General features: G+C 34.4%; 1 protein-coding gene across 2 annotated transcripts in view; it reads left to right on the top strand.

The window, feature by feature from the left end:
* The window catches only part of LOC145249667 (RUN domain-containing protein 1-like), a 480,843-nt gene that overhangs the window by 224,791 nt on the left and 237,526 nt on the right, over positions 1 to 18,526 (top strand). For both annotated transcript variants that reach the window (XM_080111452.1, XM_080111453.1), the window contains exons 8-9: positions 5,950 to 6,040; positions 6,574 to 6,635. In XM_080111452.1, the coding sequence (XP_079967578.1) occupies positions 5,950 to 6,040; positions 6,574 to 6,635 (153 nt within the window). The remainder of the gene's footprint in view (positions 1 to 5,949; positions 6,041 to 6,573; positions 6,636 to 18,526) is intronic.

The following is an 18,526-nucleotide window of genomic DNA, read 5'->3' as shown; positions in this document are numbered from 1 at the left end:
TTCTTGATGGGAAAAAAATTCTTGTTGAAAAGTGATCACAGATCACTGGAATTTATTTTACACCCAAGAAAAGAACTATCAAAAGTTACAATGTCGAGAATATTACGTTGGGCGATTAGACTGATGGCGTTTGACTTTGACATTGAATATGTTAAAGGGAATACAATACCGCACGTTGATGTCTTATCTAGATTGAGGTTTTATAGAGAGGATAAGGACAAAAAAAATGAGGAATTTGAAGATACATTCCTGCACCTTGTAGAAACGGATGTAATATCTGTAGTGGCTACTAAAACTACAAATGACTCAGTGTTAAACAGAATAGTGCTGAGAATAAAAGAGAATCACCAGGTAAATTATTCAATGGCTGAAAGACCATTCAAAGAATTAAGACATACACTGACTATAAAAAACGTGGTAATATGTAATGGAGACTTAGTAGTTCCCCCAGAAGCACAGAGGAGACAGGTTATAAAAAGTGTACATGATTATGTACATTGTGGAGTGGCAGCTACGCAAAGCAGATTAAAATTGGAAGCATGGTGGGTGTCCAGGGTTCTCAAAAGATGTAGAAGACTACGTAAAAAGATGCAAAAAAATGCACAGAACTCAGGAATTTCATGCAAAAGAAGATACATGTGTGGCCCAGGAACCATGGAGCAGAGTACACATGTATTATGCCTATGTCAATGAGATAGGACTATTATTAATATTAGTAGATGTATAGTCAGGTTGGTCTGAAGTGGTGAGAGTACCTGATAAAAAAAGTACCACTGTAAAACAAATATTAAGAGTAATAGTTTCGAGAAACTAAGAACGTTGGTGACTGATAACGCACAAGAATTTGCAGATGCTGATTTGCATGAATGGCTAAGAAAAATAGGATGGAGACCTTTCAAGACCCCTCTCTACTACCCTCAAAGTAATGGGATAGCAAAAAGGATGGTCCAGACGGTAAAAAAGGGCTTAAAAGCATGTTTGCAACAGGAGAAAATCAATGCTTTCCTACCAAGACTATTGCTAAGTTATAGAACAATTCCACATGCAGGCAGGCCAGAAAGTCCATCTGCCTTAATGAGCAGACAATTAAGATCCCTTTTAACTATGTCATATGCCACAAATCAAAAGATGTGGTACAAAAGAAACAGGAACACAGAAGCCGAGTCAGCAGAATTTATTATGCAGAAAGGACATAATACTGCAATATTAAATAAAGAAAATGGGAACAGAGTTCTAGCTTATGTTGATCAAATAAGATCCCAAGGAGAACAATCGGATGAGGAAATGCCTTCAGAGCTGCCCACTATTGATGTTACAAAAGAGTTAATGCAAAATGAGACTGTGGAGGAATAAGTAGAATGAGACAATTCAGAAGAGGAAGATCAGAATATGCAGGAGGAACCGTTCGATTATAGGGAAAGACGTGATAGATCCAAATCTCTAAGGAAAAGGAGAGAGAGATAAAGGAAGATGTTCAGAAGGGCACAAGAAGAAGTACAAGAAATACTCGCAGCATAAAGCCCCTCCGTTATAGGGAGATGTAGTGATATGCAAATTAAGTATAATTTGCACATGAGCAGATAGCTCATATTTATAAACCGACACCAACTAGAACAGGTTGGTTGTTGAACATTTATTTAGTATTATACACGACATATCAAGTATAAAATTATTTAAAAAAATATAAGAACTACAAAAAGTATTAAATATAAAGAATAAAAATAAAATACAAAGTAAAATAAAAATATAAATACATCAATAAGAAAGAAAAATTTTACAGTGAAAATTCTTAAGTAGCAAAAGAATATAGATGTTATCCAGTATTCTTAGGTTCAAGTTGAATGCAAAGTAGTCATAGAAATACATTTTTTTATATTGTTGATGAACAGAAACTTTGTAGTGAATTAGGGAAGTTCAGTTTCAAAATCCAATTCAACAGGGGAGTCAGAGTAGCGTGTTGCAGCTGGTGAAGGAATTTTGAATTCCTTTTAATACAGTAAAGTCGGAAAAAAATATATAGAAAACGTGACAGAAGATGGTTAAAATTGCCAGTTAGTTAAGATGCTGTCTTTTTTTCCAAATTTTGCACATCTGGAGTGGCAAGTAAGATGGTTTGTTGTGGACGATTTAAGGAGTTCTGATGTTGGGTTATGCTTCAAAAGAGTTAGTGTAATGTTATTTTTTTACTTTGAAGAATAATCTGTGGATTACTGGATAGCAAAAAGTTGGTTTATAATCGTGCGATAGCTCAAAAGAAATAAGAAATAGCTTTTTGAAAACAAGTGATTAACAGACACTGAATTAGAAGATATCAGTAGCCAAGTAAAAATAAGGAACAAGGTAAGGAGGGAAATATATGTACTAATGGCCAAGGATAAGGGGTGGCGAGAAGGCTTTGGGGTTTGACCAGTTGAGTTAGCGGAAGGGTAGTTTATAAATGCTTTGGTGTGGAAACTTATTTCAGGGGTGTAAACCATGGGAATTAGAGATGAATTGGAAATGTAATTAAAAAGTAGATCAAGTTAGAATGAGTCATTTAAAAAATTTATTGTAAAATTTGTATAAAGAAATATAGGGACCTTCTTATTGAGCGCTGCATTATCCCGACAAGTCTCCTCTTAAAGAATCGATCTTATTCTTTTAACTCCCCAATATATATATATATATATATATATATATGAGCAAACAGTTAATGAAATATGTTAAAAAACACTTTGAAATGAGTTAAAAACATATTTAATCTGAAAAGGAAACACTTAATATGTTTTTAACTCATTTCAAAGTGTTTTTTAACATATTTCATTAACTGTTTGCTCATATTATAAGCTCTATTTCCTATTTGGTATTATCGAGCTTTTATATCTGCCTGAGATAATTTTATAAATATTAATTCTTTAATATTTATAATTTACTTTAATTTTACCATCTTGGATCATTTTGGTAAATTCAATTGTAATTTTCATTATATATATATATATATATATATATATATATATATATATATATATCTGTGTATTTAGGCAGTATGTTTTCAAGCAGACAGATATTGTTAAATAGCACGGATTGTTTTTGCTTAATGATCTCTTTTTGTAATTTTTCCATTTTTCGAACAGTCATTTTTTTATGTCTAAATTGTTTACCACTAACTTAAGTTCGATTGACAACATCGTAAAACCATGCATAATCACTTAAAAAAGTGGACATCCCCCAAATAAATGCACATAATTTGTCTCTAATAAAAATTTTTTTGTTAATTTGTTTTTGGTTAACTGCCCTAACACACTAGAATGTTTCAGAAAGATATGCTTATTTTACATTAAATTTTTTGTGTGAAACTGATCTTGCACTTTAAATTCCTAAATAAATCGTTTTATATTTATTTTTTATTATTATGAGTGTTTAGAGGTAATGTTTTTAATTCATTTTTAACAGTTACGTGTAAAAATGTACATGTAAATCCTGCAATTTAATGAAATTATTGTTGTTTCTCTTGTTTTCATTGTTTACCAATCGCAATTATAACTTTTTTGTTACAAAAAGAAAAATTTGATTCCCATTGTTTAGGCCATTGCATGTAAACAATCTGAAAAACAGTTTCGCATATAAATTTAACGTAGAATGATCACCTCTTTCAAGTCAGACAGTATTTTAAGAACAGTTAACGGATTTTTATTGTTTTTAATTTTGGCCATGTTCCTGTAGTAATAAAATATTTCATTGTCAGAAGTTATAAAAGACATTACCCCCTCCTACTACTAACCCTAAGTCTGGGTGATGATATGAAAAATAAAGCGATTACTTGTGGTTTTATGATTTTGCCAATTGGACTTTGGGGTCAGTGGTAAAAAATTCAGTTGACTGCTTTAAAACAATTAGAATGGCCCAGAAACGGTGATCATTTTACGTTAAATTTATGAATTTAGGAAAATTGAGCAATGGAAAAAAAGGCAACGGAAGAAAGGGCAACGAAAAAATTGCCAGCTTGGAAAAGAAGGCCAATTATTGAATAAATATCAATTGAAAATGAATTTTTGGAACAGTTCTTGCAGGAAATATGGTTTTAATAAGAGGGCCTCCATCCCTCACTCCAATTAAAAAAAATATTAACATTAAATTGTTCTGTTTTGTGTTCTTGACCTTAGGAATTTTTCTGTTGAACTCAAGAATCTGCACAGAATTTCGGTCGGAGGTTATATTAATTGAAATGTTAACAAAATGTAGTATCTGTTATGGTGCTACACTTCACCTTCTCTCCTCGTTTAATGAAAGAGAAATCCTTCTAGACTGAGGCAATTTTTATTTTTGTTCCAACCCAAAGTGCCCCTTTTTTTGGAGTTGGATATTCCCCACCTTTAAAAAAAACGATCTTGTGTCTAACTTTACCCTATTGGGGAGGCAAGTAAATAGGAACACTCAACAGTAGTATGAAGCGTGTTCATAACTTATAAAAGTCGATTTTATTTGGTTTTAAAGAACCCCTAACATTTTGAGATATTTTGTAAAATATAATTTTGGGGGAAGGGTAGTTACTTTTTAAAAAGCTACTTTCAATCGATATTTATTCAATAATTGCCCTAAATTTATATGTGCTACTAACCCTCCATCCTAAATTCTAAATTTTGTTTTAGTGGGTTCACAAATATTGCCCCAAAAAGTAAATTATCATTGGGGGGAGGGTACTTTTAAATGTAGATATTTTTTTTTTTAATTTGGCAAACATATAAATGATGTGGCCCTTTATGTATTTTATCCAAGACTTTGATAAATTTATTGTGAGATATTTATGTATATTTTTAACTTTTTTAGAGAAAGATGCAATAATTTAAAACATTAACAATTTCAGAGGACACGGTAGTCAGACATAGCGGCTCCAAGAAAATAAAACTTGCCCATTCGTTTGAACTGTGAACTCTCTGAGAAGCATCATCTAGACATTTGGCAAGTAAACGCAAAAAATACTTGAATCCCTAAGTCTAAGCATAAGTAAATGATAACTGCAGAATCAAAGAAAATTTGATGCTAAAAGTTTTTCACATGGAAGCATTAAAATTCATAAATTCATTTCAAATTCAATTCAATGTTTTGTCCATTCCTTGTCATATTTGTCAATGCTGAGTGAGGGAGCAGACGAAAAACCTGCCGGACAAAACCCAACTGGGCAAAAGCATAAACCTATAAAATAGATAAATTAAAGATTAGAAAACAACACTTTTTATGTTCTATTTTTATTTTTCTTGACAAAATATTTCTTTAATTTAAACAATTTTTTGATACCTTGTAAATAAACTGCATTCTTGTAGAGGTTACCAAATGAATTGTTCCAAAGTTTCAAGTTTTTTTTGTTTGTTTTATGCAAATAAAAAAATTACATCTTATTTAGATGTTATTATGATCTATAGAGTTTAGTTTTACTAATCGTTTAAAAACAATAAAGATTTATCATCAGTACAAGCAATGTAAATTAAGTTAAGAAAATATTAAAAGAATCGATTTTGGAATCGGAAATTGGGCACAAATTTTTCCAATTCCAATGCCCTCAAAAGTTTCAATTTTTCTGATTCCTGATTCCAATACCGATTAATCGTCCCAACACTAATTAAAACCCGACCATAACTGTTTTGTATGTGTTAAGGTACAATTTCAATCCATTGTTTACTGATAAACCCTATTTTCTATTTCTTTTGTTTTTTAACTCTTCTTTTTTTACTTACCAACACTTGGAGTGGGGGGGGGCTTTAATACTACAGTGAAAATAACATTCAAGATAAGAACAAATAATAGAAATAATCCAAATTATCTATTCGGATCTAAAAAAAAAAAAAAATTCATAAACATAAAACTATTTCATTTTCTCTAGAACTTGCAATTGTATTTGAATTTGATAGATTGGAATTTATGTAAAAGTTTTCAAATTTTCGCTCTATTGGCTAATTTCCCCCTTTTTTTCAGATTGTTAATCCGGCCAAAGTAAAGGGCAAATTAGTTGAACAATTAAAAACACAAATTACAGATTTAGAAAGATTTATTCAGTTTTTACAAGGTAAGTGCATTTTCTTTCAATATAGGAAGTCTCCAAAATTTATATTTTATTTACATTTTCTTTTCTTTCAATGTTTTTATTATTTCTATTTTTATATAGATTTGAAATTGAACATGCCCTCCCCATCCTTTGATCTACATAATTTCATCTTGTCTACCATTAATTTTTCAATTTTCTTTGATTTTCTGAGAAGAGGACAGTACTCTGAATGCCTCCTTTTTTGGTTTACGTTTTAACCACATAAGATGCTGTTGTAAATGAATATGTACAAATGTTTGTAACTATGTCACATCTGGCTAAATTAAAAATTCTGTCAAACTTCCATTTTGAAAACATATGTTTACTTTGAAAACTTGTATTCTAAAATATTTAATATATTGTATAGTTGAAAATGTCATTAAAATTGTATAACTGATATTTTTACTATAAAAAGTATTCAAACATTGATTGCTTTTAGATAAAGTGGGGTGATAGTGGGAACACTGTCTCAATTTCTAATTGTTCACTTTTAATTCTTATGTGCTGTTTGTTAGGAGATGTCAGCAGTCCTGGACCTCTCGGCAAAGAACGTTGTACATGTGCTGTCCATGGAAAGGTAAGCAATTCATGTTAAAAAAAACAAAGAGAATTGTGTATAATTTTTATCTGATTTTCTTTTTACAAAAGAATTGATTTTGAGTGAGGTTAAAAAAAAAAAAATGATAAATATTTCTCAATTTTTATTTGGGATTTCTTATTTTCACTAAAAAATAAAAAAAATTGTTTACACATAGAGACACCATGTTGTGAAGTATCCTTTTTCTTTCTTTCTGGTGTCCTTTAATTATTTCAAATTTCATCTGTTTTTCCTTTTTTTTCAAAATTTTGTACCTACATTGTGTTTTTTTTTCTCTTTTCTTCTTTTTCACATAGTATCTTTATAATAACTCTTTTTTCTTCTTCCTCAAAATATTTCCATGCTGGAAATTTCTTGATCTATGGCACCAAATCTGATTGTGTTGAATAGCTTCTACGGTATTTGAACTGAGTCAAATTTGTTGTTCTGTCTTTTCTGATTCAATTTCAATAGTCTCATTTCGCCACGCGTTCTCCTAACACGCTGTCTTCGTACTTGCGCCGGTTCCTTTTTTCTTACTCTTTTATGCCCGTTCAACAAACTCCCTCGCCTCTAATTTGCATGTCTCACACGTAAATTTGCATGACCGTCACATATATAAATCCGACGTCAGCATTTTAAGGTTTTTTTGGTTTTTTCTTAGAAGTAAAAAAAAACACGAAACCCATGCTATTCAGGTAAATTACTGTTTTCCCCACATCCCCCCCCCCCGATCTCATGATCACAAAGAGGGCAGGGAGGTAATATCCATCTCGGGTACTTCTTCAAAGAAGAATAACGTGACCCTGACTTTCGTGCGTACATTCGTCTGTGGGTGGGCTTTCAGTAGATGCTTCATCAGCTGGGAGGTTGCTAGCATCAGAATCATTTTCAAGCGGATCAGAATTAAAATAGATTAGCCGCTCACTGTTCTCAGAATCACTTTCATCATTTGACAAGTGCATCCAGGTTACTGGTCGAAGGTCTTTAACGTGTCTAGACACCGCATCAACTTTCACAGACTGCAGGCTGATCACTTCAATAACCCGACCAGTGTTATATTTCGTTGTGCACCTGCCACATGGATTTTTAACCCAAACGATGTTTCCTTTTTCATACTTCCTTTCAATCACTTCTGGTTTGGGCAGTGGGTTAGTTTCGATACCTTTGATTTGTACATGGTATCTATGCAGCACATCCCCTGGTGCGGTGGAAGATGAAATGTTATCCTTTTGGGGTGAAATTGTGCCAGTAGACCGCATACAGTATTGAACAGTTCTTTCTGGCTGCGATGGTCTTAATGGTTCTATGGCTTCGCTCTATAATACCATTTCCACTTGGTGAGTAAGCACATTGAAATTGCAGATGTATGTCCCAATTGTTTGCAAATAACTGGAACTCCTTACTGGTGAAAGCAGTAGCGTTGTTGGTCAGTATTTCCATCAGTGGGCCTCGATCAAGGAAAATACTCTCCAACTGTTGGATTACAGTGGGTGTATCTGTCCAATGCAGTGGCCGCCAAATTGCAAATCTAGAGGGGCCACAGTCGATAATGGTTAAAAAATTCTCACCATTGTGGTGGGTTCCGTCCATTACCAGTTTGTCCCAGTTGTTCTTTACATCAATTTTTCCTTTTATCCAGCGCACAGGTGCTGGATCTATTGATCGACAGGTTTCACATGCTTTCACAACAGATTTAGCAGCCTCTTTGAACACTTGCGGATCCACCATCCTGGCAAAATATAGAGTTTGTTTTACTCCTGGATGATGGATATCGGCCACCTGGTTCCTGTCCAGTTGTCTTACTGCTGCGCAACTCCCAAGCATCGGCTCTGTTCCTTCCTTGAGTAGATCCATCCACCTGCATGGCACTCTGGTGAGATTATCTGCGTGATTCTGATAGGACTTCACAAGTTTAATATCGATGGACAATTCATATTCTTTTGCCAGTGATTCCAAAGTTTCTAACCGTCACCTGATGAGCATTTCACCAGCTGCTTTCGTGTTCACACACACTTTCCCAGTCAAAGTGCCAGAGATGCATTTTTGATTCTGTCATCCCAGCCTTTCGATACTGCAGTTGCTAGGCACTTGATAAATGCGACTGCTACCCAGAGCCATCTACATACGGGAAAATGACACACGAGTTTCCCATAAAGAGAAAATATGTGTCGACGGGTCAATTCATCAGAGATTCCTGGAATTGGACCTCCTCATTTCCATTGCAGTGTGCCGTCTTTCTTCCAGACTTGCAAACCCAGAACTCTGGCTCCATCTTTCAGTTGCATCAGATCCTTGGACACCAAGCCATAGTCTAGAAAATGTTGTTGCATGCGTGATGCAGGAACTACACTTTCATTAATGAAAATATCATCTACATATGCTGATGTGGCATTTTTGATTGCATGGTCCTGAGATATGGTCGCGTCTATTACAGACTTCATAATAAGTGGTGCCACATTCAGCCCGAATCCTAACCGCGTGAGACAAAAGCGCTGGCCCCTGAAAATAACTGTTTGAAAAGGCCATAATGCTTTGTCAACGTGGATTTGAAGATATGCATTCCACAGATTCATAAGCGACACATTAACTCCTTGTCGCAGCCATTCTCTTAGTTTCTCTGCGCACATTCTGCATTGGCAGTGAAGGCATCCACAAATTCGTTCAATTCCCGGTAATCAAGAACTGGACGTACCTTGTGCTTCTGCTCCTGTACGACCGCCATTAAGAGAATTAGGCCTTTGGGTGGGCCAAGTTCTTCTTCTGAATATGGCACCAGACATCCATTCTGCTGCCACCGTTGAATTTCTTTCTCATAGACATCTCTGGCATGACAAGGCATTGTGTATTCTTGCACACTGTTATTCAATTTACTGGGAGAGCAACTATTTGCCAATTTCCATGATGCAGTCCATTCTTTATTAATGTGGTCATAAGTCACGCTAAAGTTCGGCTCATCAATAAAGATGGCAGCACATTTGTTTAAGCCTCCAAAACGTGCTTCATCTGATTCCGTGAAATGAACTCTGAGTTTTCTGATGGCATCAATTCCCAGCAGTAGGAATAAAAACCCAGCAGCTGTTTATCCACGATCAAGGCTTCAATGTCGACAGCAGGAACTCGGCCAACCTCTACATTTACTCTGCCGTCTCCTTGGCAGTTCAATGTCCTTCCATCACCTGTCAGTACTCCTGCTGACTTCCGCTTCCAAAAGCGACACACAGCTTTACTCACTAAAGTCTGTGAACACCCGGAATTGATTAACGCTGTCCACTCCTGCCTATCTACACATACTTTCATGGAAGGAAGAGTCTCAGTGTTTAGTTTGTCGGGAAGGAGACTAATGCTGCTTCCTCCTCCCCTTCGGCGTTTCCCTGACACTGTGATGATATATGTCCAAGGCCACTGCATCTGAAGCAACATATCTCACGACGGACTTTGCACGCTCGACTATTCAACCTCTTTTCGCGGTTCTGTAAGCAGTCCCTCGCTAAGTGGTTGGAACCAGCACACTTGTAGCAAATAAATTTTTCATTGTCACAGTGCACATTTGATTCTGTAGGTGATCGTCTGACAGAGGTAGCAGCATCCAATTCTGCAGGGCTGTCATGGTCGATCATAATAGCTCTTGTTCAGGTTAACAGTTGTTCTGTACTCATTGTTTCCATCCTGGATGAGGCAAGTAACACATGTTTAACATGTTGCGGTAGTCCAGACGCAAATGCACATGTCAGCCAACAATCAGGCCACGGTCCTCCAATCAACTGGGTCAGGCGTCATAGTTCAGCAAAAAACTTGTCCACTGTCTTGTTAGGACGAAGTTGTCGAGTGACAAACTGGTCATATGCATTAAATGTATCAGTAGCAAAGGGCTTGTTTGATCTGTTCTGCATCCGCTCTCTGCTCCATACTAAGTTGCCTGTATATGGCCAGAGCTCCACCTCGCAATCTCAATGGCAGGATGCGCTCAACATTTTTCATGGTGCAAAGCTCACATACAAGCTCCACATTTTCAATCCACTTGATAATGGGCATATCGGTGGAAGCACCACTAAATTCCAGAAGCAACCAGACATCAAACATCTTAGTCTCCATGGCCAAAAGGTGATATAAAGGTCGAAATAGCTTCTACGGTATTTGAACCGAGTCAAATTTGTTGTTCTGTCTTTTCTGATTCAATTTCAATAGTCTCATTTCGCCACGCATTCTCCTAACACGCTGTCTTCGTACTTGCGCCGGTTCCTTTTTTTTTCCTCTTTTATGCCGGTTCAACAAACTCCCTCGCCTCTAATTTGCATGTCTCACACGTAAATTTGCATGACCGTCACATATATAAATCTGATGTCAGCATTTTAAGGTTTTTTTGGTTTTTTTCTTAGAAGTAAAAAAAAAAATACGAAACCCATGCTATTCAGGTAAATTACGGTTTTCCCCACACATACTCATTTAGTTTTTTAAACATTTAATTAATTTAAAGCCATACTTTGATTGGGAGTTTCATGTGTGCACCTCCTATGTGCTACTCTCCCCCATTACTGAGGACCATCACAAATATGTTTGTGTAAATATGTTGCTGGAAATTAAAATAAAATCAACAGTAGATTCTTTCATATGGCAGGGGTGCGTTCGAAATGAATGTTTCTGTTTAGAGGACAATTGAACCATGATACTTGACTTTTGCATTTTAAACTTTAATTCAAGACATTATAGATAAAATTATATAAAATCAACAGTAGGTTCTCTACAGCGCAATATAGACTACAATGTATTGTGGACTAAGTCGTCAATACTGAGGTGACAATGAGGTCACATGCTTTTCTTACATAATTATGCAATTCAAACAACACACATTTAGAGAATGAAGAGTTTATTTTGAGTCACAATTATTTTAAGTTGTAATTGTCTCAAGATGGTAAGTTTCATGGATGGAAAGAGAAAAAAAGAGGGAGAAAGAGCCAATCAAAGCTTGTCACTTTTACATATCGTTTATATCTCTTTCATCCTTGATTATCTTTCAAGACTGCCTCCAACTTCATTCTAGAATTCACTTCTGCTCTTTATAAACTTCCTGTCCTCACAGTAAGACAGTCTAGGTCAACTTTTTTAATCTCTTCTGACCTTTCAACTACAGCACCTTTTACATAATTGCTAATATGCACTAGCTAATCTACTCACTGCAATATTTAATATTATGCTGTTTTTAATTGAATAAGATGAAGATTACTTTTATTTTTCTACTGAAAAATAATCTATTTCAATTGAATATGAAAGAAAGGAAGCAATCTTTTATTACTGTTAATATTCATTTCACTTTTACTAATGATTATTTTTATTATGTACTAACTGTGCTTACTTGGAATAGATCAGACTTCATTAATATTATTTTAGTTTAAATGTTTTAAAAAGTTATAATTTGTAAGTCACACAGGGATAAAGGAATCTATATATAAAATATAAAAATATTTGAATAAACAGACAAAACTGTTTTGGAGCATGTTAAGAGGCAAATATTTTATTAAATAAAGAAAAAACCATTTAAATTTCTTTTTCTTTTCTTTTTTTAAAGTTGAAACATTTCTTATTAATTTTGGATCATATCAAATCCATCATCAAAAAACGAAAGAGTTCTTTTACTTGCTTGTTTGTTTGTTGTTGTTTGTTTTTGTTTGTTTTTTTTTTGTTTTTTTTTAGGGAAGATAATTCATATTTTATCTTTAAGTTAAAAGAGGAATTATGTCCATTAAATTTTGAGTTTTGTAGTCAATTATTTAAAACTACCTCTATTGTAACTATCTTCTTTGCTGGAATAATTATTTTTTGTAAAGCCATTGAAGCGAATTACACATTTTAGTTGTAAAGGACATGTTGCAAAGATAAAAAAAGAAGAAATTGCTAATCAGAATCAAATATCGATATGACAGATGTACTTACATGAAAAATCTGGCAAGATAATTTTATAGATTAGATGATCATTATTTATTCTTTTTTGATTTATTGAGAATAATGAAAATATTTTAATTGAAGACAATGTGTTTGAACATTACAAATTTTAAAAATATTTTTGCCAGCAGTAAAACTGTCAGTGCTCACAAAAAATATTCAAATTTTGTAAATATTCAACCTTTAAAATAATTTTCACACCTGATGCTAATGATTTAAAAACATATTTTGTATCTTTTGCATCAAATTATCATTGCCATTACATGATCACAATTCTGAAATTGATTTGCCCATGCTGAATTGGATATTCAAATGTGGTATTCCAATTGACATATAATCCGAAAGTGACACAATGTAAAAATATAGGTTATAAGTTATTTTCTTTTGATTCTTTTTCTCAAAGATTTTTATGTAAATATTTTATTCGGTGCTTCAGTTCTTTATAAAATATTTGGTTGTTTTTGAAAAGGTTGATACTAATAACAATCCAATGTTTCCATTGCTTATTATCTATGGTAAGATGTTCCCATGCATTCATGCTGATGTTGACATTTTAAGGGTAATTTTCTGTCAGTTTTTAAAGCATCTTTGATTTTTACTGGAGGTTCTTGCCTTCTACTGACCAATCATCATATAATGTCTGTTTAGGAAGACAGTTGTCATTTAGATGCTCTATGTAACCTGACCACTAAAGACATTGTTTCATTATAATAATCTTAATGCTTAAGCGGGCTCATTAGTGTAGGTCATCCAGAAGATATTGAAGACTGAACATAAATATTGTTTGTCAAAAACATTACACATGCTCAATATGGAGAGTCTTGTTTCTAAGAGAGAAACTATGTTTAGTTCTTACAAATAAGAGTAGTTTGTTGCTCAGCACACTGATTTTTAGAAGTTGCAATTCAGCAACTGACCCTTTAACCAGTAAAAAATTATATCCCTTTCATCCTTGCCAGAGTTATTTTCTTTTGTTGATGTTTATCATAAACTTATTAAAATTAACATAAAAATGCATAAAAACTAGCAGGAAGACTTGACATTGCCCGGGATTGAATGATGATCAATGAATGTTTCACACTCTCATAATTTTATTATCATCAAAATTGGTGAAAACGTCCATTTTTCAATCAAATCAATTGATTGCTTTCTCTAATTGAGGACCTATCATGGCATACTGGGAGGAAGCTTCACATGCCTCCCTGCAGTGACCGCATTGTCACCTCAGTATTGACGACTTAGTCCACAATACATTGTAGTCTATATTGCGCTGTAGAGAACCTACTGTTGATTTTATATAATTTTATCTATAATGGCTTGAATTAAAGTTTAAAATGCAAAAGTCAAGTATCATAATTCAATTGTCCTCTAAACAGAAACATTCATTTCGAACGCACCCCTGCCATATGAAAGAATCTACTGTTAAATTTATATACTGGGCGTTTTTGCTTGTGTGGTAATAAAAATTCTCAAATGTTTGTGATGTTAGACTCTATAAGATGTTCACTTTAGTCAAAATCGCCTGTTCTTTCTTTCATTGGATCTTTTCAATTATCAATTAGCGATACTTATCAAAGACATTCCGACACAAAACCTAAAAACTGCCAGATACATAAAGTACATTTGTGTAAAATTTCATAAAAATCGGCCCAGCTATTTCTGAGTCCATATATATACACACATAGAGAAGTTCCTTTCATATAATAGTAGATTGATATCTTTCTCTTCTGTATTTTAAAGAAGAGAAATTAAAGGCATTTTCTATTAATATTTAAATTTGATTTAATGTATAATTTAACATTTTTCATGTTAAAAAATTAAAAACTTTTAAAACATAAACAAATATTAACACCCTGAAATACTAGGTTTGAAAATAAAAGTAAAATAGAAAAATTTTAGCAACATCAGATGTAAATAACAAATTACTTTTTTACATTTGGGATTATAATAGATGATAATGGTTAGAATAACTTTTATAATTTCTTTTGTTTACTCCTTCAAGTCTCGGTGTTAAAATGAAATGTTGAGTGTTTTTTGTATCATTAGAAACAAAACTGACATTCTTTACACAATTTCAGATAAAAGAAGTGATTAGGGTTTCAATAATAAAAGAACCTTAAACTGAAACAGATTGCTGTCTAGGTTAAGGAAGCCTTACTACTTAGAATCAAAGTTTAGTATTGTGACCCTGTGCACTTAGTCAGCAAGCATAAACTGCATACTCAGACACTTTTCTATCATCTTGGGTAGATAACTCTGTTGTCGGCAGTTGATGTGACATCAAGTTTTATTTGGATATTTATTCTAGGGTATATTAAATTGATGAACTCCACCCTTTAGAAGCGGCTTTGTAACATGGGCCGAAATATCTTCATCAACTGGATAGTATCTCCTGTCACATTGTGTTTTGGCCTAGTCACAAAGCATGAACTGGTATTGCTAAAAAAAAACTTATCCACTGGTCTGGTCTATATACTGATAAGCATGAATAAAAATAAAATACTGAAATCAAACAATCCGAGCAATTCAAAACAACAACAATGCCCTTGATTTTTGCTTTGATATACATTCATCTTCAAACTGCTATATACAGGAACTGAGTCTTTTTGTAAATAGAGAGGAATAATATCGTTGTCTCTGGATGATGGCTTTGAGATTTCTTTAACTTGCAACTTGTACTCAGAAAGGACTTTTCACTCCAGATTTACAGAAAAGCAAATCTGCTCGATTCAAAAGAATCGATAGATAAGGCAATGTTCCTAATTTCAACTCTGAAACATTGTTAGAACTGGACTCTCTTTCTCAACTTTGATTTGATAAATTAGTCAGGCAAAATCATTCTCAGGCCATCCTTCAAGGCAGGACTAGTCACATCAATCACTTGTTTTTTGTATGACTTGAAACCTCTCACATACAGTTTTTTTTTCAGCTGTCATTTTATCACTTATGCCAATAACTTTTGAGCAGACCTCTAACAGCATTTTCACTTGCCTGGTGCTACCAGATCAGGCTGTCCTTTGGCTTCCTGAGATGAAATGCACCTACATTGACGTTTTTTGTTTTCTGATCTTTTTTGTAAAACTTAATTTTGTTCTGCGAAAATTAAAACAACAGCCCCTCTCCCTTTCCTTTTTATTTTATCCCCCCCACTCCCAGACCCTGTCGGTGGAGTATCAGAATACACCGACTGCCCCTCTGTAGAGAGTAAAATTCCCTCAATGGGGCCACCTGTTGGCCATAGGTGGCGACCCGTAATGCCTTAGAACAGGATCCTGGTAGCTGAGCACCTCATGATCTTGGAATCAGTGGCCGTGAGTTAGCAACACTCCACTTTGGCCCTTATTTCGGCTAGACGGGCGGTCAGGCAGGCTCGACTCGATCAACCGGCTAGTCCTGACAGTCCCTAATAATAGTAAAAAGAGAACTACAAACACATTACACTTTAAAAAAAAAACACACACACACACACACACACACACACATACTATCATTAGAAGGTGATGGCAAGGGCCAATCAGATGGTGAAAACTGATGCTATTGACAACTAACCCTTTCTATACCTTGCTGGTTCTGAGGAAATAAAAAAAATCGTCATAAGCAGCTATACTCACTGTTTGAGTATATCATCATTGTATTCCTGAGATGCTTGGGAAAATGGGTTTCTCCCCAACCATCTCCCAATTTAGGGCTCCAAGGAGGGTGGGGAGCAAGGATGATGAAAAAAAACAAAAAATATTCTATGGCTTCCAAAAAAATTTAAAGACCCCATCCTGAAAGTGATGAAGATGAAAGCACAAACTTTCCGGAGTATATAATCTTGGAATCGCAAGATAACACACAAATAACTAAAATGTCCCCATTCATTATCGAAAAAATTATCAACAAAAATCTGAACACAAAACAAAAAAATGGAACTTTAATCATACAAGTATCTACTAAAAGTAGTGCCAAAGAAATTTTAACATGGACAAAGTTCCTTGATATAAACATCAAAGCCTACCCTCACAAAACCCTCAACACCTCAAAGGGAGTCATCAGATGTCCAGAATTAAACACCTGCTCTCTAGAAGAAATAAAAACAAACCTAAAAAACAAAGTTATAGATACTAAAGGAATTACAATAAAAAGAAACGAACAAACAATTGTATTTTCTTTGCACGCTTTATCTTCTTATATTTTATTCTATCCTTTTTAAACCAAACAAATCTAACCCTTCTATTTTATTTTATTTATTTATTTTGTTTTTATTTATTTATTTTTTGTTTTTTCTCGATGTAATTTTTATCTTATTTCTCAGACATCTTGACCCTTCTTGATTCACTTATTTTAAAAACAATTTCCTGACTAATTTCTTTTTTACCATGTCACATCGACGTAGTAATGCGGAGGGGGAATCCCTATTTAGCTTATTTAGATGACAGAAGAACTTTATTTAAGTACAATACTTAATAGTAACAGCCATGGTAAGGTGCAAAAAAAAAAAAAAAAAGTGCCACCTAATTTAACTTTTAGTATTCGTTACCTAAATATGCAGTATCTTAGCTGTGATACTAGAGCTGTTCTTCCTGAGTGGATGCTATGCTCCGTGCGTTACTTTAATGTCTTCCTATAAATACGAAATACGGAATTCCGATCCACCATGAACCAGTTTTTGTAACTGGAACAAACACCTAACTGCTAGCTACGGAATCCCAATATACATTTTACCTCTAAGACGATTACCTGTCTAGCCTGCATGCGCAAAAAAAAAAAAAAAAAAAAAAAAAAAAAAAATTACCTGCCACTCTAAATCCTAATGTAGATCTGTTTCTTGTAAATTAATAACCCCTATCCCTTGAAGGCTAACAATCTGCTCCTTCCCACCAAACCGCCACTTAACTCCTACATTTCACTCCGTTTTGTACTGGAATCTTTAACTTCCAGCCCCTGACTCTCACATGCTAACTGCTTAGTCATCACTAAACATCTATACAATTCTACCCTCTAGACATGCATTGGAGTTCATTCCTATTCCAGTTGGTATTAAACAGCCAAAGTATGTACTCGGAAGCAAAGCACACCGCACTGCATTACACAACTGTCTCCTCTTAGATAGCTTTGCAACGCTAATACGAAACTGAACCAATGCTCCTTGCTATGCTAAATGTCCATAACTTTTACTTGAAAGCTGAAAACATCTCTCAATAATAGAAACTCACCTTGTACCTCCAACTTTATTCGCACCTACTAAAACCAGCCCATATATCTATTTACCAAATTACACATGACTCAAAACTTACTGTTTTACCCGTACTATACTGCACTCGCATCTCATGCCCTGCTATCATCTAAAATATAGTTTTGGCACAACTCGTGGTTCAATTCTTAACACCTACTCACACTTTAATATTATACTAGACCCAAGCTCACATGAAAAAAATAAATAAATAAGTAAAAATAAAAATAAAAAAGGAAAAAAATAATAAAAAACATATATAAACAAAAGTGTAAGCCTCAAACCACATTATCTCCTAACAAGCCTCCTTACAATCATAGTTGCTTACACTGCATGAGCTCTACTCAACCCCTTTATCCACTAACAATGAAATAACAATATCCCTAATCCACTTTGAGGAGTGTAACTATTAGCAGATAAACTAACCCAATAACATTAACTAACCTCGCGGGGTCGCAGAAATACCTGGATTAGAACCCAGGCGCAGAGCAAACCCTCTCAGTGGTGACGGACCCAGTGAATCTTTCCAGATCATCCGTCTAGGAGAAGGAAAACTTTGAAACTAAACCAGAGAGGAGGGAGGCCTCTTCAGTCTTGGATGACAACCTTCCTAGAGCTGGTGACTCAAACAAATTACCGGTTTGCAATACCTAAATTGCTTAAGGAGTAGATAGGTCCTGCCTATCGCCCGGCTTCCATACTCCTTCTTTGCCTATTAGTCAGGCGCAGAGATACT

The sequence above is a fragment of the Euprymna scolopes genome, chromosome 28 (genome assembly GCF_053919585.1).
Source record: "Euprymna scolopes isolate OS-2025 chromosome 28, ASM5391958v1, whole genome shotgun sequence".
Lineage (NCBI taxonomy): Eukaryota > Metazoa > Mollusca > Cephalopoda > Sepiida > Sepiolidae > Euprymna > Euprymna scolopes.
Note: the sequence above shows the minus strand (reverse complement) of the source record. Positions and strands in the feature narration are given on the sequence as shown.